Raw genomic sequence first — 22,026 nt, 5'->3', positions numbered from 1 at the left:
TGAAACCTAATCTCCAGTGTTTTGGTGTTTGGGAGGTGACTAAGACATTTATTCCTGAACCCTCATGAATGGGATTAGTGATCTTATAAAAGAGACCCCACAGGGTTTTCTCACTCCTTCTGCCATGTGAAGACAGGGAGAAGATGGCTGTCTATGAACCAGGAAATAGGCCCTCAACCAGACACTGACTGCCAGCATCTTAATCTTGGACTTCCCAGCCTCCAGACTGTGAGAAATTTCTGTTGTTTATACATCCAGGCTATTGTATGGTATTCTGTTATAGCAGCCTGAACTGACTAAGGCGAGCAGTTAACTCCAACCTTGTTTAAATTGTTACAAAGAACAGAAAAAGAGGGGAGGCTCACAAACTTATTTAATGAGACAGACATAAAGTTGACAACGAAATGAATGGAACAGAAATGAGTAGAGCAAGAAAAGAAATAATCCTGTAAATATATATCTCTATAAATCCCAGAGAAAGCACTCAGTAAGTGTGGTCCGGGGCTTCCCTGGTGGCACAGTGGTTGAGAGTCTGCTTGCCGATGCAGGGGACACGGGTTCGTGCCCCGGTCCGGGAAGATCCCACATGCCGCGGAGCGGCTGGGCCCGTGAGCCATGGCCGCTGAGCCTGCGCGTCCAGAGCCTGCGATCCGCAACGGGAGAGGCCACAACAGTGAGAGGCCGGCGTACTGCAAAAAAAAAAACAAACAAAAAACAATAAGTGTGGTCCACTATTACTATTATCAGCCTTAGCATCATACAGACCCAATTCCACGTGAAACAAGTTGCTGATCCTCTGAGCTTCAGGCTTCCTTATCTGTAACGTCAGGGCATTGTCGTGCGGATTAAATGAGAGAGAGTGTATGTGAATACTCCTTTTATGTTGCTTGTTACTCAAGATTATATAAAATGATCTTTATAATTGTGGAGTAAGAAAATGCAAACACAACCACAAATACATACGTACATACATATAGACATAAGTTTACCTATTTCAAAATGTAAAACTTTTTTTTTTGTTCAACAATACCATAATTATAGTTAAAGACAGGCTAGACCCTGGAGACAGTATTTGCCATATACATAACAGATAGTTATTGTCTACAGTGTGTAAATACTCCCTACAGATCAACAAGAAAAAGACAACCCAGTGTAAGAATGGGAGGATGAAAATAGGCAATTCACAGAAGGAGCTCAAGTTGCTAATAAATGTATAAAGAAATACACACTAGTCATATCACCAGTTAGCACAGAAGTGCATATTAAAATGAGACACTTCTTTTTACTCATCAGATAGACAAAAGTTTTTAAGTTGGATAATATCTAATATGAGAAAAATTTAGGAAAATGGAATTTTTAGTCACTGCTAACTATCGTACAGTTTGTGGAAAGTTTTGCACTCTTAAGTAAAATTACAAATGAGCCCAATTTACAAACCCAGAAATACCACTTCTAGTTATACATTTAAGGAAAACTTTTGTGTATGTACCCAGGAAAAATGCACACGTCTGTCCAGTTTGCTATTGTTCATAGTAGCAAAGAAATGGAAATAATTTATATATTCACCAAGAGGGAATGAGTTAATAAAATATGAATATTTATATGCTGTAATATTTCATAACAGTTAAAAGGAGCAAACCATGAGAATATATATCAACATGATAGGAATCTCAAAAACATAGTGTGGAGTGATAAATGCAAATTAGGTAGAAATAAAATAAAACTAGTGAAGACTTCCCCCCTGGAAGAATGCCATAGAGTGGGAAAGAATGTGGATGTTTTTATGTTTGTGTGTCTCATCAATGTCTCCCAATTGGTGGAACAGAGACTGGGGGTGAAGTTCCAGGCGAAAGGGTGTACAATGCCCCTCTAGGAACATCTTCCCCACCCATGGTAACAGTCATTTAGTAAAGCCAGAACTGCTAAGCTTTGCCATCCTTTTCCCTCTGGCTAGGAACAAAGTAGGTGTATTTGTGGAAAAGCTGATTAAATAGGTCTCCCAACAGGCAATGCTGTCACAGACAAAAGAACAAAAGCACCTACTTGAAAAAACCATTATAAATAAACACATTTTGAATTGGTGGTGATTTTTTAAAGTTGGTTACAAATTTTAAAATCTGGTTATTCTGTCATATTCACTCAATTTCTCTCAATTTGCAAATATTTTACTTTTACAATGAGTTTGACAGGATAATTCACTTCCTGTCATGCTGAGCCACTCCCCTTCTAAGCTGAGCCTCTGAAGGGTCTGCATAATCAATAAGAATGGCTGAAGATCTGCAAATAGTGGCCTTCAACTTAAGCTCAGCAGGTTTGTTGAGTTTTAAGTTAGTGTATTTACAGAGTTTTCCAATCCTCAGTCCTCTCCCATAGGGAAGAAGAAGTACGTTAGGAGAGAAAATTGGATTTAATTCTCCAAAAGGGAGCTATTTGAATGGAGGGAAATATTAGCAAACAAAGAATTATTTCTTCATAACTTGATTTTGGTATCATTTCAAACATATGGAAAAATTGCAAGAAGTAGTGTAAAGAATCCCTTATACTCTTCCCCCAGATTCACCAATTGTTAGCATTGCAGCCCATCTGCCTTATCATTTTTTCTATTTTTTTCCCCCTAAACTGCTTGAGATTAAGTTGCAGGCATCACACTCCATTAGCCCTCAACATTTCAGTGTGTATTTCCTAAGAACAAGGATATTATCTCACACAGTCACAATACAGTTATCAAGGTTAGGAATTTAACATGATCCAATACTAAAACCCACATCCATTTTCAAATTTTCTCAATTGTCACAAGGTTCTTTATGGCTAATTCACCCTACCCACACACCATCACCTTTCCCCCCACCGCAATCCAGGATCAAACTCAGGACCTCACATGACTTATCATTGTCATGTCTCTTTGGTTTCCTTCAATTCACAACAGTGTCTCAGCTTTTCTTTGTCTTTCATCAAGCAAATCGTGTAAATGCATTGTTCTCACCCATATGGGCTGTAGCTTTACCAGGCAAGGAGGAAAATAGCCTCTCACCTGCCGTCCCCTTCCAGCAGGGTCTGGCTGGTTTCTGTGTCTGGATAATCCACTGTGGGCACAATGAGTTTGCCTCTCAGAAAGACAGCTCTTAATCCCCACTGGGTTCTCTGGGCACCAAGTCAGGTGCACTACCTGTGGCTTCTTTTCCCACCAGGTCTCTGTGACCAGTCTCATCGACTTAAAGGTCTTGAAGTCCTTCCGGATTCTGCGAGCGCTGAGGCCTCTGAGAGCACTGTCCCAGTTTGAAGGAATGAAGGTATGTTCTTCAGACGGATGGGAGGAAAGTCAGCTAGCAGGGAAAGGCAGAGAAGCCAACTGCTCTTCTTGGGCTGGGCTTCCCTTAAATTGCCAAGCTTTTCCTGGACTCCTTCCCATCCAGCCCACTGCTTAGAGTTTCAGAGATGAGAAAAGTCTAAGATACAGTCTTCACCTAAAAGTGCTTCTGTGACAGCCAAGATGGGCTCTGGCTTCCCTTCAATCCTAGGGTAGGTGTCCCATAAGTCTCGTAACACCATCATCAGAGGACACTTCTCAAGTGATCCTGTGACAACAGAAAGGACCCATTATGTATGGAGCTGAGAGCAGGGCTTGCCGTGGGGTGTGGGTTCGGGGCTGGAATGTAAAGACGGGGCTCCAAGGAATCCAGCCCCACACGTTAGGCCCATCCTGGGAAGATCAAGAGCTTTTTGAGTCTCACACGTCTATTATATTTTTCTTCTGTTTTGCTTCCTTAAGGTGGTAGTTAATGCTCTCATAGGTGCCATACCTGCCATCCTGAATGTTTTGCTTGTCTGCCTCATTTTCTGGCTCATATTTTGTATCCTGGGAGTAAATTTGTTTTCTGGAAAATTTGGAAGATGTGTTAATGTAACAGATGGAAACTCAGTTATAAATTACAACATTGTTGCAAACCGGAGTCAATGTGAAAGTGGAAATTTCTCCTGGTTCACCCTGAAAGTCAACTTTGACAATGTGGGAATGGCTTACCTCGCGCTGCTGCAAGTGGTAAGCGCTGTGGGTTTGTTTTTCACTCTGGGGAAAGAAACCTTAAAAGAATCATAAACCATTTCTCAGCTAATAAAAATACAGAGACTCTATTGAGATAAGAGAATCAAATACCAGTTTCTCACATGGGAGCTAATGCCCTCTGGAATTGTTCCGCACCGAGCATCTCCAACCTTATTTTCTACTGAGCCTCAACCTCCAGGCGATATCCCATAAGGGTCTGGACCTCTCACTCTGTCCTAAATGGTGCCTTGCTCTCCTGAGCTCCAGCCAGAGAGGCGTAGAGCCTCAGATGCTAAGCCACTCCATTAGTAACAGTTCCCTGTGGGAAGTCAGTCTCAGGTTAAATCGTGGTTGCAAGGTTTTGGACAGATAGTGCAAACAGATGTGGAATCAGGAAAGAGCCTTAATCAGGCTCTTTGCAGCAGTTGGTTCATAGCTTCTTTAGCAATTTTTAAGGCAGAAATTTTCTCTTGTTTTTAAACTTTTTGTCTTGTGAAAATGAAGAAAAAAAAATCCAAGACATCTATCCTTGAATTTCCTTCTGCTGTTCTTTTATGCGGACATTCTGTCCTGGAAGGGTGGGACATTGTCTTATGTACATCTGCCCACTGGACTTGTGGCTTTTGTATGGCACTTGTCTGTTGATGGCAAGTCTATAATTACGTTCATGTTCCTCTGCTTTCATTGCAGGCAACATTTAAGGGCTGGATGGATATTATGTATGCAGCTGTTGATTCCAGAGGGGTGAGCTTGTGTTCTACCATGTTCTAGAGTGCTAGGATCAAATCAGGAATATCATGACTACATGGACAGCCCAGAACTTCCTGCATCATAATTCCAGTGGCCAGGATTCTTTGCCTTGTTTTCATTAGGACAAACACTATGAAACAGGGATTAAAAGGATTCTTATTCATCCTCCTATGAGTATTACGTCCTAGCATGCTACCAAGTCAAGTCCTCTTTCTCCATACTGACCACTCATGTAGGAGGTGGAGCCAGAAGCAACAGAATCACAGGATGCCTTGATTTTCCTCTCTCACCTCCTCTTCAAGTGAGTGGAAAGGCAGAAGCCAAATTTCAAAGGGTACCTGCTCTTGACTGTGGGAAAGAGAACCTTAAGATTGGACTAGGTCTGAGCAAGAGACCCTTCAATGGCTCCAGGTTCCCCAGAGAATAAGGGGATTTCTAGTAATTGCCAACTGTCAAATTATAGTTAAATAAAAAGTGATCATGGATTCCCAAGGTTAGAAGAGTACTCAGCAAAATAGTCCATTTCTATTTCCCAGTTGGGAAAATTGAGGAATAGAAAGGAAGAGTGTTGCCCAAAGTCATAGTGAGAGCAAATGGTTGAATCAAGAATGGAATCAGCATTGTTTATTTTTTCCTACCATCACACACATATGTGTTATTGTTTGAGAGTATACAGAGTTGATGCCTGGCACATAGTAGATGTTCAGTACAGCTGGTAGTAGCAGTAGAGGTGATATGAATAGTGATATAGTAGTAGTAGAGGCAATTTATAACAAAGGAAATATTTAAAAATATTAATGTGCTTATTTTTTTGTCTATATGAATATATGAACTTCACCTCAGTTTACCTTAGACATCCATCTGCCTTGAGGTGGAGCTAGGGGATAGGGAAGAAATCTTATGTATGACAGAAGAAGTAGATGTCTTATATATGTTCCTTGAGTGAATGATGGGTGGGTGGAGGTGTGTGGAGGTGTGCCTGACCTGATGTGGTCCTGGGATATCCTAACTGGTGTGTGCTAGTATAATGGCCTTTGTCTGTGTAGTCACAGAGCATCCTACTGTTCTCAAATATTGAAGCTGCAACTGGTGAAACCATGGGCCTTTCTCCTCCTTCAACTCCTCCTAGCCTCAAACACTGACTCTCTGCCATATCCTTCATATGGTCTCCTGGCTCAGCAGTCTACTCCCACCCCTTACTATGAAGCCCACAATGGCAGGCATATGGCTGTCAACCCCACGTCCAAGCCACGAGAACTAAAGAAGGTTCAAGAGACCGCTGTCTGCCCAATTATGCTACTCCAGTCTCTTAAGTCATCCTGCCTGCCCAACGTATCCCAGGCCTTCCCAGCAGTAGTTTTCCCTTTGAAAAATACCAAAGTTGAGCCAGAACACACATTCTTTGCTCTCCATGTTCCCCTTGATTTACTGGGCCCCAAGCCCCCTCTCCAAACCCAAAGAAGGGAAAATCAGGACACACATCTCACAGCTCCGATGTTCTCTCTCTCTCTGTTTCTCTTTCTGACAGTTCCCTGGGTACAAGTGAGGTGATCCTTTCTGTGTTCCTCTTTCTGTCTGAACCTCCCTTTACAAGATGATTAGCCTGCTGCATAATCTTGTTTTCAATGTCAGATACTGAATATTAATGCTTCTTTCCATTACATTGTTTCTAGACTAAATGCCTATCCTTAATTCAAACAAGTAGATGCTTCCAGCCAACTGGGACTAAGGTCAGGTACTCTTCAAGGCAAAAGAGAAAAATAATTGTTTCAAATATTTACCTCTAATACACTAGTCTGTATGGTGGGTTTTGAAAAACAAGTATCATGAGTACATTCAACACATAACAGAGCTATCAACATTCATCTCTATCTTTGAATGTGATCAGGGGAAAGAAAACAGAGATGCTCCTGCCACCTATCCCCAAAATGAATAAAACCAATGACCATGTGAAGATCTTGGACGCTTTTGGTCATGCCTTAAGCTAGGGGAGCTTGATTATAGTCCATTCTTGTCCATTCTAGAGCTTGATCATTCATCCACTCATTCAATGTGTGTGGAGAGCCTACATGTCACAAGCTATGCCAGGCACTAGGAATTCAAGAGTGACAGGATGCAAGCACAGGCTAAATACAGTAGTGAGCCCTGTTTGAAGGATACAGCCTTTCAACAAGGGTTGGTAGTCAGTCTCCTGAAGTGAACATGTCCCTTCTCTGGTGGATATCTCCAATCTGGCTCCCTCCAATTATGTGTCCATATGGACATCCTAGAGACCTTTTCAAAGGACACATATGATAATGCCACTCTCCTCCCTCACAACCCTTCAATGATTCTCCATTGCTTAGAAGGAAAAGCCTAATCCTCCACCACACCCCCTCCCCACTTTATGGTACCACTCAAGCTGTGCTGGGGGAAGCTGAAAGAGGAGAGAGGGGCTCCCTGCAGGGCCACGGCTGACTGGAGGAGGCTGAGTGGTTAATGCAGCTGCTACCAGGCAGTTGAGATGGCTCATGTTTTTCTCCAGTAATTGTTTTCTTCTCTCATTTAAAAAATCCCTAACAGGAAGGACAACAGCCAAGGTTTGAGGAGAACTCATTAATGTATGTTTACTTCGTAGTTTTTATCATCTTTGGCTCATTCTTCACTCTGAATCTCTTTATTGGTGTTATTATTGACAACTTCAACCAACAGCAGAAAAAGATAAGTATGGGGGTTGTCCTGATTTGGTATTTTTACCTGTCTTCTCCAAAGAGCTTGAATGGAGCATAAATCTGTTCTAAATTGTTGTGCAAAGTAGCCTTTATCATCTGCATGAGAACAAAGAGGGAGCCTCCTGGAGAAGAGTCTCGAGGATATGGCTGGAAAGGAACTAAAACAGCTGGGTTTTATTAAATCATTGTTTTTATTCTCCACTCTACCCTCTTAAACAAAGGAACTCTAATAGAAAAATAATTACCAGGATTAGTATTTATGTCATATTTTTGTAGCCTTTCAAGCGTACCCTGTTATCCAGGATAAAAAGAGTACAAATGATTCCCGACTTAGGATGGTTCAATTTACACGACTTTAGCTTTATGATGATGCAAAAGTGATACTCACTGAGTAGAAACTTTACTTCAGATTTTGAATGGTGATCTTTTCCTGGGCTAGAGATATGCAGTACAATACTCTCTTGTGACACTGGGTAGCAGCAGCCACAGCTCCCAGTCAGCCGCGCACTCACTGAGGGTGAACAATCGATATATACCTACAACATTCTGTATCCATACAACCATTCTGTTTTTCACTTTCAGTACAGTATTCAATAAATTACATGAGGTATTCAACACTTTATTATAAAATAGGGCTTGTGTTACGTGATTTTGCCCAACTATAAGCTAAAGTAAGTGTTCTGAACATGTTTAAGGTAGGCAAGGCTAAGCTATGATGTTCAGTAGGTTAAGTGTATTAAATGCATTTCAACTTACAATATTTTCAGCTTACAATGGGTTTATCAGAATGTAACACCATTGTAAGTACAGGAAAATCTGTAAACGCTCCTTTTTCAGTAAACTTGTGTCTTGCCTCTCAACACCCAAATCTCAGCAGATTTACTGAACTTACTTGGAAAGAAGATGGTTGGGGAAGAGACAGGTTTTTTTAGGGAGTTTTTTTCCCCACGCATTGTAACAACAGATATTTATTTTTCTGATTCTACAGTCTATAGGAGCATTGTAGTAAATGTGGAAAAAAAGGAAGAGAAAAAGAATATTTAAATCACCCATAAGATGACTGCCAAATAATAACCATTTTAGATTAAGCCTCGTCATTTTGGTACCATCTTTTCCTGTTACTTTTTAACTAAATATTTCTTTTACACCGTTGAAATTATGTAATACTTTTAACTATCCTCTCCATTAGTTATGAGTTCATGTCATGAGATCATCTTTGTTATAAGAATTTTCAGGGCTGAATTTCATCCCATATTATGGATAGATCATAATTTGTTCTAATCATTCCCCCCACTCCCCTTTTTAAGGACATTTAGGGTCATTTCCAAATTTCTTGCTCTTCTAAAATAATCATGAACATTCTTAAAATTCTCTCTGTGTATCTCTGATTATTTCCTCAGGAAAAGCTCCTAGAATTTAAGGCATTAAAGATATATTGTCAAATTACCTTTCAGAAATGCTGTTCTGGGTCCCATCCTTTTGCAAGATATGAAGATGCCTGTTTACTCTGTTCTAATCATTCTAACTTTTGTAATTTTTAATTATCTTTTCCAGCTCGATGGGTAAAAGTGTTATCTCATAGTTTTACGTTCATTCATTTGACCATTTATGAAGTTATACACTTTTTCACAGGTTGATGGCCATAAGTATTTCTTCCTTGAGTTATCTGTTTACTGTCTTTGTCTCTTCTTAAAATTGACATTATCATCTTTTTCTTATGTTTTTATGTAGTAACTCCAATTTGTGACTTGCTTCTTACATTTTTGTAATGACAGTTTTAACTTATAGACATTTAGCATATTTATGAAGTCAAACTCTCAATCTTGTCCTTTTTGGCTTCTTTTCTTGCATTTATATACTGAAGGCATTTCTCAGTCCTAAAATCAGGTAACTAAATATTCACCTTTGGTTTTCCTAATTGTTTTGTGGCTCACTTTTATTTTTCTGTTGAACTTTTTCAATTCATCCACAATGTATCCTGATACTGTTGAGCTTTCTTTGTGTCTGCTGGGAGAATCATTCACAGTCCCAGGCAACTCTATGGCTGCTGTTATTCAGGAGTGTACTATGTGGTGTCCCCTCTGTAATATGCACCTACAATTTGAATGTCAGGCCTTGTGATTTTAGATTTAAGTTTACATTTGAAATCACTGTTTTGATCAGTCCATAGCATTTTTGTTCTGTTTTGTTTTACTTTTTATTACAGAAAATTTCAAACATGCACAAGAGTATGGTAGAGTGAACCTAAAATATCCATCACCCGGCACAACATTTATTGATTTAAGAACATCTTTATGCCATCTATGCCCTTACCCAGTCCTTCCACCGGATTTTTTATAGAGCAAATCACAGATATCATATTATTCATTCACTGATATTTCAGAACATATCTCTTTTTAAATATAACTACCATTATCAAATCTAAAAAGTTTAATATGAGCTCTTTAAACTCGTCAAAAACCCAGTCAGTGTTCAAATTTCCTCCAGTCTTTTATTTTCTCAAAATCTGTGTTCATTCTTTCATTGATTGACTGACTGATATTAAAGTTTGTTTCTTTTCAAATTAGGATTCAAATAAGGTCCTCCCATTGGATGAGTTCCTTGCTCTCTGGAATGACAATATGTTCTAGGCCTTGTTTGTACCTTTCCTGCCCCAGATCTGGAATCAGCCATTTCTCTAAGTTGTGCTGGGAGGTGGTGTTCCAAGACAGTCTGGAATGCTTATTGTGATTATTTTGAGACTTTTTCAGTGGACAGAGCTACTTCAAATTTAGGACTACAAGGAAATATATATGTGGAAATATGAATACTCATCATTCAAATTCATGACTACAAGGTTTTCACTTAACCAGTACATCTATATCTCCTCTTTTCCACACTGAGAAAACTGGTTCTCATGGGTACAAAAGATGATACCTTAAAATTTTCCATAACTACTCATTTTATTTATCTCACAACACACACATAGGACAGTCTCATAATAATAGTATTAATACTATCATGATGCATAAGATTATTGAAGACACTTGTGTCTGCCAGGCATCCTGAAAAAACCTGGTTAACTTCTAGGGCTGTTCTTTTTTTCAATTTTTTTTTTTTTTTTTACTGTGCAAAACACTCATAACATAAAATTTATCGTCTTATCCATCTTTAGTGTACATTCAGTGGTATTAATTACATTCATAATGTTGTGCAACCATCATCACCATCCATCTTCATAACTCTTCATTTGTAAAACTGAAACTCTACATGCATTCAACAATAACTCCCCATGCTCGCCCCCAGCCCCTGGTGGCGACCATTCTACTTTCTGTCTCCGTGATTTTGACTATTCTCAGTATCTCATGTAAGTGGAATCGTATAGTGTTTGTCTTTTTGTGACTGGCTTACTTCATTTAGCATAATGTCCTTAAGGTTCATGCATGTTGTGACATATTGCAGAATTTCCTTCCTATTTAAGGCTATGTATATACCATGTTTTGCTCTTTCATCCTTCTTTTGATGAACAATTGGGTTGCTTCCACATTTTAGCTATTGTGAATAAAGCTCTTATGAACATAGGTGTGCAAACATCTCTTTGGGACCCTGCTTTTGATTCTTTTAGGTCTATACCTAGAAGTGGAATTGCTGGATCATATGGTAATATGTACAGTATACAAAGGTTCTAATTTCTCTACATCCTCACCAGTACTTGTTTCTGTTTTTTCCATAGTAGCCATTCTAATGGATGTGAGGTGGTATCTCATTTTGGTTTTGATTTGCGTTTCCCTAATGATTAGTGACACTGAACATTTTTTTCGTGTGCTTACTGGCCATTCATATATCTTCTTTAGAGAAATGTCTGTTCAAGCCCTTGTTTTTGAATCAGGTTGTTTGTCTTTCTGTTGTTATATTTTTGGTGTCCTCTATATATTCAGGATATGAATTTTTTATCAGATACATGATTTGCAAATATTTTCCCCATTGTGTGGGTTGCCTTTTTACTTCATTGATAGTGTCTTGGATGAACAAAATTTTTAAGTTATTATAAGTCCAATTTGTCTATTTTTCCTTTTGCCTTTGTGTCATATCCAAGAGATCACTGCCAAATCCAGTGTTGTGAAGCTTTTGTTCTATGTTTTCTTCTGAGAGTTTTATTGTTCTAGATCTTACGTTTATGTCTTTGATCCATTTTGAGTTAATTTTTTTTTTTTTTTTTTTGCGGTACGCGGGCCTCTCACTGTTGTGGCCTCTCCCGTTGCGGAGCACAGGCTCCGGACGCGCAGGCTCAGCGGCCATGGCTCACGGGCCCAGCCACTCTGCAGCACGTGGGATCTTCCCGGACCGGGGCACGAACCCGTGTCCCCTGCATCAGCAGGCGGACTCTCAACCACTGCGCCACCAGGGAAACCCGAGTTAATTTTTTTATATGATGTTAGGCACTGATTCAGCTTCATTCTTTTGCATGTTGATATCCAGTTTTCCTAGCACCATTTGTTGAAAAGACTGTCCTAGGGCTGTATATTTTTGGTCCATACTGGTGGTGTAAATTCAAACCACACACCCTCATCAAGGCAGGCTTGGATTCACAAATTATCAGGGAAGACTGGGTTTTTACCCATAGTACAGACTGAGACAGTGTTCTGGTTGTCTTCCATTGCCAACAGACAGGTTTGGTTTTCTTCTTCACCCTTTAATGGCAGCACTTGGAGAGCTCCAGATTCACACAGGGTCCTTGGCCTAACCCCACTGCCTTCTCCCCATGACCCCCTTGTAGTTACTAAATCCCAAGATTCTTGTTTTTACAGAGATTAGCAAATGCCGTTAGGCCAGCCATGGCTTCAGGATTAATTTACTACTCTTTCTTTTTGATCTCTCTTGATTTTCAGACGATGGAGATGTACCTTACTTTTGTGCAAGTTCAGCTATTTCTTTTTTTTTTTTAACATCTTTAGTGGAGTATAATTGCTTTACATTGTTGTGTTAGCTTCTGCTGTATAACAAAGTGAATCAGCTGTACGTATACATCTATACCCCTATCCCCTCCCGCTTGCGTCTCCCTTGCACCCTCCCTATCCCACCCCTCTAGGTGGTCACAAAGCACCTGATCTCCGTGTGCTATGTGGCTGTTTCCCGCTAGCTATCTGTTTTACATTTGGTAGTGTACATTTGTCAATGCCACTCTCTCACTTCGTCCCAGCTTACCCTTCCCCCTCCCCGTGTCCTCAAGTCCATTCTATTTGTCTGCGTCTTTATTCCTGTCCTGCCCCGCGGTTCTTCAGAACTGTTTTTTTTTTTTAGATTCCATATATGTATGTGTTAGCATACGGTATGTGTTTTTCTCTTTCTGACTTACTTCACTCTGTATGACAGACTCTAGGTCCATCCACCTCACTACACATAACTGAATTTCGTTTCTTTTTATGTCAGCTATGTCTTTTAAAGGAATTCTGTTCCATTTTATCCCACATTTCTAGATGTTTTACGACTCCCCCAACCCCAATTTCCAGAAATGAAAATCTTACTTCATTTTTCTATTCTTTCTTCCTTCCCCAGAAGTAAAAACATTTAAAGCTCTCTAATTTCTTTTTCTTTTTCTGAGAATGGCTCTGGACAGATTTTTTTGAAATTTTACTAGTAGTGATATATGCATTCACATATTTAGGAGAATTTTAATTGTCACTTTGTAGGATTTTTTGTTTAAATTTTTGTTACTAATTTCTATTTTTGTTTCATTGTGGTTTGATTTATACAACTTGAAATATATTCAGTTTTTGTAAAGATTCTGTGGTTGTTTGCAAAGAATTTGTAATCTTTGTTTATATTATAAAAAGAGAAATGTAACTGATAAAAGTAACATTTTTCCTTCTTCCTTAATTTAAACCCTATTTCCTTTCAGCCCTCCCCCAGAGTCTCTTTCTGCTTCCCATTGGAATTTTAGGAATTGTTGATAGAAATGTAATATAACTTTAAAACTATTTCTGAAAATTCAGAACTTGTTTCCAAAAATCCATTAATGATAATTAGCTCTCATCTTCTCCATATACTTAGGTGGCCAAGACATCTTTCTGACAGAAGAACAGAAGAAATACTATAATGCAATGAAAAAATTAGGATCCAAAAAACCTCAAAGGCCCATCCCAAGGCCTCTGGTGAGAGCAGTTGATTGATTCTAAACACATAGATGCATTAAGTGGTTATGAGGAACTCATATCTGTAGTGCCATTCTCCTTTAATTTTTAAATTTATAGACTTTACCTAAGAAGTCAGTATGAACCCAGGTACACTGATGTATGGCTCAAGTCCTTTGGAAGATTAGACATTCAAATTCAATAGTAAGAGCTTGGGCAACAACTTTAATTTACCTTTTAGTGAGCACACAATAGCTGCTTAGTATATACTCATTGCAATGATGTGAATTTAGCAGTTAGTTTTAATTTACTCTTGGCCAATTGAAAATGTATTTATAATATCTTTTACCAACTTCTTCTGGTATGAAGTTGAGGTCATGCATACTCACTTCCACTTCACAAGTATTTATGATAAACTTTCTATGTCAGGAACGTGCACACTTTTTCTGTAAAAGGTCAGACAGTAAATATTTTAAGCTTTGCAGGCCATGTGGTCTCTGCTGCTACTACTCAGCTTTGATGTTGTAGCACAAAAGCAGCCGTCGGTGATATAGAACAAATGTGCTTGGCTGTGTTCCAGTATAACTTGATTTATAAACACCAACATTTGAATTTCATATAATTTTCGTGTGTCAAAATTTTATTCTTTTGTGTTTTTTCTCCCAAAAGTCATCCTGAGTAAAACCCATTCTGAGCTCACGGGCTACACTAAAACAAGTGATGGGCCATATTTGGCCTGTGGGCCATATTTTGCTGAATCCTGCCTTACAAGATACTAACAGGACTGCTCTGTGCTTACAGTCTAATTGAGGAGCTGGAATTTGAGAGCATTAGATTATAAAGTAATACAACAGGCACAGTTGGTAGCTCTGACAAGTGAGTTTGAAGGCTTTCAAGACAGGGAGGCTTAGTGGGGCCGAAAAGTCTGGGAAAGCAGTATGGAAGAGGGGCTTGATATCTGATACATGTAGAGGATTTGGAGATTTTCATTCAAACATGAGACCACAAATTATCAAAGGTATGTTTAATCTCCTGCTATTCCCAGCAATCAGAACAGAGTAAAGTGTGTTCTCAGTAGTTATTTGTTGAATAAAAGAGCATGTTTTCGGGCATACACAAAATCCATCCCACTAGAATTAAACAGTTGTGTTGCACTAAAAATGTCTACAAATGTCAGGGCCAAGTGTTTAGAATTTATACAATGAAGAATTTTTACAAAAGGGTTAATGATAAAATTATCAATATATTTGGGAAATTTTCATCTGATGACAGTATGTGGAACTTCATTTTACCTAAATCAGGTCTAGCTTTTAAGTACCAAACTCACTTTCTAGTACTAATTTCACTTTGAAGTTCTTATTTGAACTTGAGCCAACAAAAAAGACAGACAATTTTTATTTATATGTGCATGCTATGCAACAACCGACTCAGTACCAGTTGGTCCCAGATTTGGAATTAACTAAAAGACTCTTGAGACACATATTTACCAGTTTACTTCATGAAGGATATGAAGCCAGCAGTGCAGCACACAGCCGAACAGAAGTTGCAGTGGCATGGATGCAGCTTCTAGGCCTCTCCACTGCACTGGACATGCTAGGATGCGAGAGATGAGCTTGAAGTGGGCATGGACGGCTTTAACGAAGGGAAGCTGCCACCTCCATTCCTTAACCATCTTTTATAACTTGTTTGTTGCATGGCTTATCGGGGAGTAGGTGCTATCCCAAAGCCCTTCCTGCATGGCTCACCAATCGAGATTTCACAATGAGTGATTCCGACAGCCACGTACAACTCGCCAGTTAATGCCGAACATTTATCTTAACCTCTGTATTCCAGAGAGCAGTTCTGCATGAGATAAACCCAAAAGCATATCCCCTGGTGTCCCTGAGTTTGAGCTAAGACTTCAAATCAGCTGTTAGCCCTTAACTCACAACTTTACCTCCCCACAGATTTTTTTTTAATCTCTAAAGTCTACATATTATCTTTTGGCCTTTGGAACAAAGGAATAACAATTGCATAGAGGGGAAAATACAGCTGTTTTAACCTGAGGAGTGATGGATATTCTTTCTAGCAGTAAGAGCAAGAAATCTGGAATCATTTCTGATTCTACCTGAGGTACCGCCACAAGGTAGCTTCATTACTGGGGTTAAAAATTATCCTGAGGTATAGGAGTCCCTGTACATCTTAAAATTACATAGAATGTGTTTTGATCATCTACCACGTTTGGTAGCTTATACTTTTAATCTCCATTTTCTAAATATTAGGGTTGAACTGTAAGGCCAATGCTTACCGTTCCTTACATTTATTCTCAGCCTTCGTTCTGCTTCCCTGGAGAGCACCCTTAAAAGTATCTTTTCTCCAGGTCCTTTCTGACTTCCCGGATGCATTCTCACATAGGAAATGCATTTGACATTCAAGTTTCTTCTCCAGACTCCTTGATAAAAGCTTTAGGGCTCCTGGAGCAAAGTTTGAAACACACAAACTTACAGGTAGTATCTTACCACTGCCGTCCCGACCCTCTTTCTTCTCATTGCCCTTGCTCTCCCTGAGTGATATCATTCATTCTCTTGGTTTTAGCTCATATCAGTACTGGTGCTGTTGTACTCCACATCTGCATTCCAGCTCTCTGCCTGAGCTCCAGACCAATACCTCTACCTGCCCATGTCCCTTGGATGCTCCACTGGCACCTCAAACTCCATGTGCTCAGGACACATTCATCATCTTCCCCCAGAACTCCTCATCCCCTGTTCTCTGGTTGTTTGAATGCTCCACCAAGCAGAAATTATAGCCTCAGCCTTAACTTTCCCATAACCTACTCCATTCAAACATTCTCTGACTCCTGCTGCTTCTACTTCCATATTAGTTCTTAAACCTAAATGCTCATGTCTTTCTCCACTGTTACCACCACAGACCAACATCATCTCTTGCCTGGATTACCTTAACAGATGCCAGGGGTTATAAAGATGAATTCTTAGGGGGTCTATGAGGTTTCTAAATAGAATACTATATGTATACTTTGATTAGATGATATGTAATATGAAATAATCTAATATATACATATAATGTAAAACAACCAGTGTATAGCCAAGTATGCCATACAATATCAGTGTCTGAGTTTGTGTTTAAGAAAAGTTTCCACTTAAGTAAAGAACAAAGTGGTGCGTTATAGATGTTAAATTAAAGAAAATAGTGGAATAATTGAGTCATTTCACTGCACATGGTAGATTAGACATGCAAACTTGAGTTAGAACCTATACCAGAGCAATCAGCACATTTTTACTTTGGAGCAGGCCATCCGTGTACAAACCAATATGCAAGTTTACCATCAGTAATAACGTGAAATAATCAGTTTTTCTGTTTCCATTTTTAGTAATCGTTGGATCAGAATCCCATTTATCTAGCCTTATCTTTAAGTGAACAAGAATTAGAAAATTGGCATTCAAGAATTGCTTGAATACAGAGTTTTGGTTAAGTATAAGGTCTGATTATTCTGAACTGACAAATGGAGGCTTGGAGATGTTAATTCTCTTTTGTCCAACATAATTATGTGAGCAAGTATTCTCTGCATTAGAATTATTGAAGTCAAAATACAGAAGCAGGTGAAATACAGAGACCGAACTTCATTTTTTATGATTAAATCCAACATGAGCTATTTTATTTCAGCAAAAACAAATCATCCACCACATCAAAGTTATGTTGTTACTAAAAATTTAATTAATTTACTTATTTGGTTTCAAAATGGAATTAAAGCTATAAGCCTACAACTTAAAATCAGTTATCTAATTAAATTTAATGAAATTAAATGAAAAAATATCTATAGAAGAATTTCTTGCCCTTTAAAAAAGGTCTGTGCATTTTCCAAGAAACTGCTTTAATTGTAAGAGAGGACAGATGCTGCTGTATGTGCCTTTTAATGTATATGATTTCATTCCTACAACTCAAAATGATCTATGATTCCTTTTTTTTTTTTTTCCTCAGAACAAATGCCAGGGTCTTGTTTTTGACCTAGTTACACACCAGGTCTTTGACATCATCATCATCATCCTCATTTTCCTCAACATGGTTAGCATGATGGCTGAATCATATGGCCAGTCCAGAGCCATGGAACTCTTCCTTGAGCGTCTCAACCTGGCCTTTGTGGCCGTCTTTACAACTGAGTGTCTCATCAAAATCTTTGCTTTGAGGCAATACTACTTCACCAGTGGCTGGAATTTATTTGATTGTGTGATCGTGGTCATTTCTATTGTTAGTAAGTAAAATTGGCAGCCAGAGGGGCTTTAATCTAAGCGCCAGAAGTAAACTTATAAATCTTATCATTTGGAATTATGTCCAGAGCATCCACAAAGCAGAAAATTAAGCTTAATGTGACTTCTGAAAAAATAGACAGATGAACTAATGCCATTCTCTTTGGGGAGTTGCTAGGAGATACAGAGTAATTTCCATTCCCTTCACTATCTACACAATTGAAATAGAGTTAAATAATTATGTGGATAATTTATTCAACGGAGGTAGACAAAATTAAGATGACTTAAAAGTTTTTGTGGGGCTACCTGCTTTATCCAGGGAGTTGAGTCAAAGTTCTACCTTTCTTGTGCAACTAAAGAGCATTTCTTGTTTTAAGGATTTGGCATTTAGTTTCCATGTTTTTCCCTAGTTCAAAATCCATGTTGATGTCAGATCACAATTACTGTGCACCCATGACATTGCCAGGCCTTCCCGTACCTCCTCCTTATACAGGGCCTCCATGGCCCAGCCTAGATGGGGCTTGCAAGAGTGTGTCATAAGGACAAGTAATGCTTTATCTTTATTCTGTATCTCATGTTAACTTAAACCACAGTGGGAACTACACTTGTCTCAACTGCTCGGATCCCATTCACCAACCAGTCTCACTCTATAATCAGCATATTTTTCTTAACCACAGGCAGAAATTAACTATAAGATTTATGGAAGAAGAATAGGGAAAAAAGAGGGTTATTGCCATATACCTTTTTATAAAACATACACACACACACACACATCAACTTTGAAATTAAATTCTTCATGACTAAGCTATAAGATTTCACTCTGGGTTTTTGAAGTCTGCTTTTAACTAAACTGATAATTTGACTTTTTATAATTGTGTAAAACTGCCCAGGGGCTCTTCTCATAGTTCAAAGAGCAATGAAGACAATGAAAAGTGATTTCACAAGTGGAAGTTTTTGTGCTATCTCAGAAAGGATGCATTAAACAGATATGCTGGATCAAAATATTTTGGTTCCTATCACCACAGCAGCAATGCAGATGTTTCAGAGACCAAGAAAATGAATGGTACAGTTCATAGTCTGTTCTGGTTTCTAAGCCATAAAGTTTATGTAGATAAGGTTTAGTAATAGATCTTTCCACATGGTTACGGTTACATAGACTGTTAATCATTATTAGTCAATTCCAAGCATTATTAGTCATTTCCTGGTGAAATCAACAGCAGCAGTAAAGTTAGAAAATGATGACAGGATGAGTCTGGGGCAGCCCTGTGAGCACTTAAAGGGCTCTTCCTCCAATATGCAGAGAGCAGCTCATTCATTTCACTCTTTACTGACCTTCTTGCAGGCAGTGCCAGGCACTGTAGAGTTCATGGAAATATCTCTGACTTCTGTCCTATGAACAACTGCTAAGCGATTGCAGCTACACTGCATAGCACTGTATAGCATCTTGTTCCAATGGATGAGAAGGTCCACACATTGAGCCAAGTCCTACTCACCAATGTGGGCAGTATTTTCTATGTTTTTGCCAGTTGATCTGCCATCCAATTCTTAGCCTCTACTTTTTCTCACGCTCTCCCCTGAGCTTTTAGAGAAATACAAAATGAGTGTGAATCAAAGTTATTCTCTCTATGGGGTTTACAATCCAATTGAGGTATTAAGACCTACCACCTTAAGGGATCAGAAAAAGAGAAATTGATTGAACCCCAAATTACATGGTACACAAGAGAACTGAGCTCAGAGAAAAGACAGATTACTCTGGGCTTGATTACTCAAAGAAATATTCATGGAGGAGGTGGGCCTTAAAGGAGGGACCTCCTCCAGTTGCTGCTGAATTGGTTTGTAGTCAATTCCACATCTCACCGGAGTTGCCTGCCTAATTAGCATATGAATTAAACTTCCTTGATACAATCAGGCAGTCAGTGAAGTATATCACCAACTAGTTCTCTTTAGTCATTAGGTGATGGCAGGTAGTGTTGGCCACCCATCACCCCTAATGACCTTAGAGGATCCCCAGAGCAAGAACCAGGCCATGTCTTATACAAGGCAAGCATGTTCCAGCCATTCTATAATATTTGGGCCAAAATGTGAGTTGTTTTAAATTCTTGTATCACTTGATTGCAGAGTAGGCAATGAGAAAACACGGTGACATTTTAGGCCAAATATTTAGCAGTCTGCAGAAACCTTTGCTTGAGATGCTATTTCTGGTGTATCTACAACATCAGAGAAACTGTCTCCAATTTAGTCCCTTAAGCTTTTTGAATTAGGTCTTCCAGAAGAACTTGGAATGAGCATACTGACAAAGATGAAAGATCCATGGCAGCTTTAGCCCAAAAATGAACATCCCAACACCACCCTCTTTCTCCAGCCCTGTCCTCGCCTGTAGCAGGCTGTGTTCAAATTCCTCTATGATAAGAACCTGTTTGTTTAAGAAGTTTTGGGCTGGGATCGTACAACTTCCACTGTTAACTTAGGCTCAAGCTGACCTTCAGTAGCAGAAATTTCTCCTTGCATTCTAATCTAAATAACTCCATCCGTAGTTTTCCATTCTATATATACAATAAATATGGAAAACTTATATTTGTTACCCCATGAATAACTTTAAATGCCCAACATGGATAATGCACTTCAAGTGCATATGATAACTAATAAAATAACCTGTCATAAACAGCATTTTATTTCTTTTCCTTGGGGGTCTTCAGTATTTTAGATGTCCTATCCCATCTAAAGTCCCATCTAAAACTGTACGAACCTTGGAAATTATTCTCCAACTTAAGGCACAGATACATATTTTCCCTGATATAGGTAAAAAAATCTTAATTTTGTACATAAATTAAGAAGTAATGATAGAAAGTTGCTTCCACTCAGATTCAAGGCAGCAGAGAGAAGCTATATCAGTCAGTCTGCCTGCTGGAAATTGATTGACCCTTCTCCTTCTCTTAAGGTACAATTGTTTCTGCCTTGAAAACCCAGGCACACATTCCTTTCCCTCCAACATTCTTCAGAATTGTCCGCCTGGCTCGGATTGGCCGAATCCTGAGACTTGTTCAGGCAGCACGAGGAATCAGAACTCTCCTTTTCGCGCTAATGATGTCTCTTCCCTCTCTATTCAATATTGGCCTTCTACTCTTTCTGGTTATGTTTATTTATGCCATTTTTGGTATGAACTGTTTTTGCAAAGTGAAGGAAGAGTCTGGAATTGATGACATATTCAACTTCAAAACTTTCAAAGGCAGCATGCTCTGCCTCTTCCAGATAACCACGTCGGCAGGCTGGGATGCCCTCCTCAGCCCCATGTTGCAATCAAAAGACTCATGTAACCCCAAGTCAGAGAACTGTCACCTCTCTGCCATAGCCATAACCTACTTCGTCAGTTATATCATCATCTCCTTTCTCATCGTGGTCAACATGTATATTGCTGTGATTTTAGAAAACTTCAATATAGCCACTGAAGAAAGTGAGGACCCTTTGGGTGAAGACGACTTTGAAATATTCTACGAAGTCTGGGAAAAGTTTGACCCGGAAGCAACACAATTTATCAAATATTCTGCTCTTTCTGACTTTGCTGATGCCCTTCCTGAGCCTCTCCGTGTGGCAAAGCCAAATAAATACCAATTTTTAGTCATGGACTTGCCCATGGTGAGCGGAGATCGCCTTCATTGCCTGGATATCCTGTTCGCTTTCACTGCTAGGGTACTTGGTGAGTCCAGTGGCCTGGATAGCATGAAAGCAGTGATGGAGGAGAAGTTCATGGAAGCCAACCCTTTCAAGAAGTTATATGAACCCATAGTCACCACCACCAAGAGGAAGGAAGAGGAAAGATGTGCTGCTGTAATTCAAAAGGCCTTTCGAAAGTACATGATGAAGACCAAGTGTACCTTGGAAGACAGGCCTCATTCACCCCTCCAGACACTCTGCAATGGAGACTTGTCCAGCTCTGGGGTGGCCGAAGGCAAGGTCCACTACGACTGAGCCCTTCACCTCCACCCCTACCTCACAGCCTCAGAGCCTTGCCTCCAGCCTCTGAGCTCCAAGGGGTCCACAGCTCAGTGTGCGAACAAGCAGTGGACTCACTGAACTAGCCATTCCATTTTTCTTTTTCTGGCTAAAAGAAATGGTGTTTCTGAGTTCACTTCAAATGGTTCTTATAGAGATATAAGATAAGGCTGCCCGACTAT

General features: G+C 39.3%; 1 protein-coding gene across 2 annotated transcripts in view; it reads left to right on the top strand.

The window, feature by feature from the left end:
* SCN11A (sodium voltage-gated channel alpha subunit 11) overlaps window positions 1-21,820 on the top strand; it is a gene marked incomplete at its 3' end in the record, with an annotated part of 126,098 nt that extends 104,278 nt beyond the window's left edge. For both annotated transcript variants that reach the window (XM_082848755.1, XM_082848756.1), the window contains 7 exons: window positions 3,189-3,290; window positions 3,770-4,039; window positions 4,733-4,786; window positions 7,355-7,496; window positions 13,534-13,634; window positions 17,589-17,859; window positions 20,793-21,820. In XM_082848755.1, the coding sequence (XP_082704881.1) occupies window positions 3,189-3,290; window positions 3,770-4,039; window positions 4,733-4,786; window positions 7,355-7,496; window positions 13,534-13,634; window positions 17,589-17,859; window positions 20,793-21,820 (1,968 nt within the window). The remainder of the gene's footprint in view (window positions 1-3,188; window positions 3,291-3,769; window positions 4,040-4,732; window positions 4,787-7,354; window positions 7,497-13,533; window positions 13,635-17,588; window positions 17,860-20,792) is intronic.
* Window positions 21,821-22,026: the final 206 nt, after the last annotated feature.

Source organism: Leucopleurus acutus (assembly GCF_964270905.1).
Source record: "Leucopleurus acutus genome assembly, chromosome: 10".
Classification (NCBI taxonomy): Eukaryota; Metazoa; Chordata; class Mammalia; order Artiodactyla; family Delphinidae; genus Leucopleurus; species Leucopleurus acutus.
The sequence above is the reverse complement of the archived record's forward strand: the minus strand, read 5'-3'. Positions and strand labels throughout refer to the sequence as shown.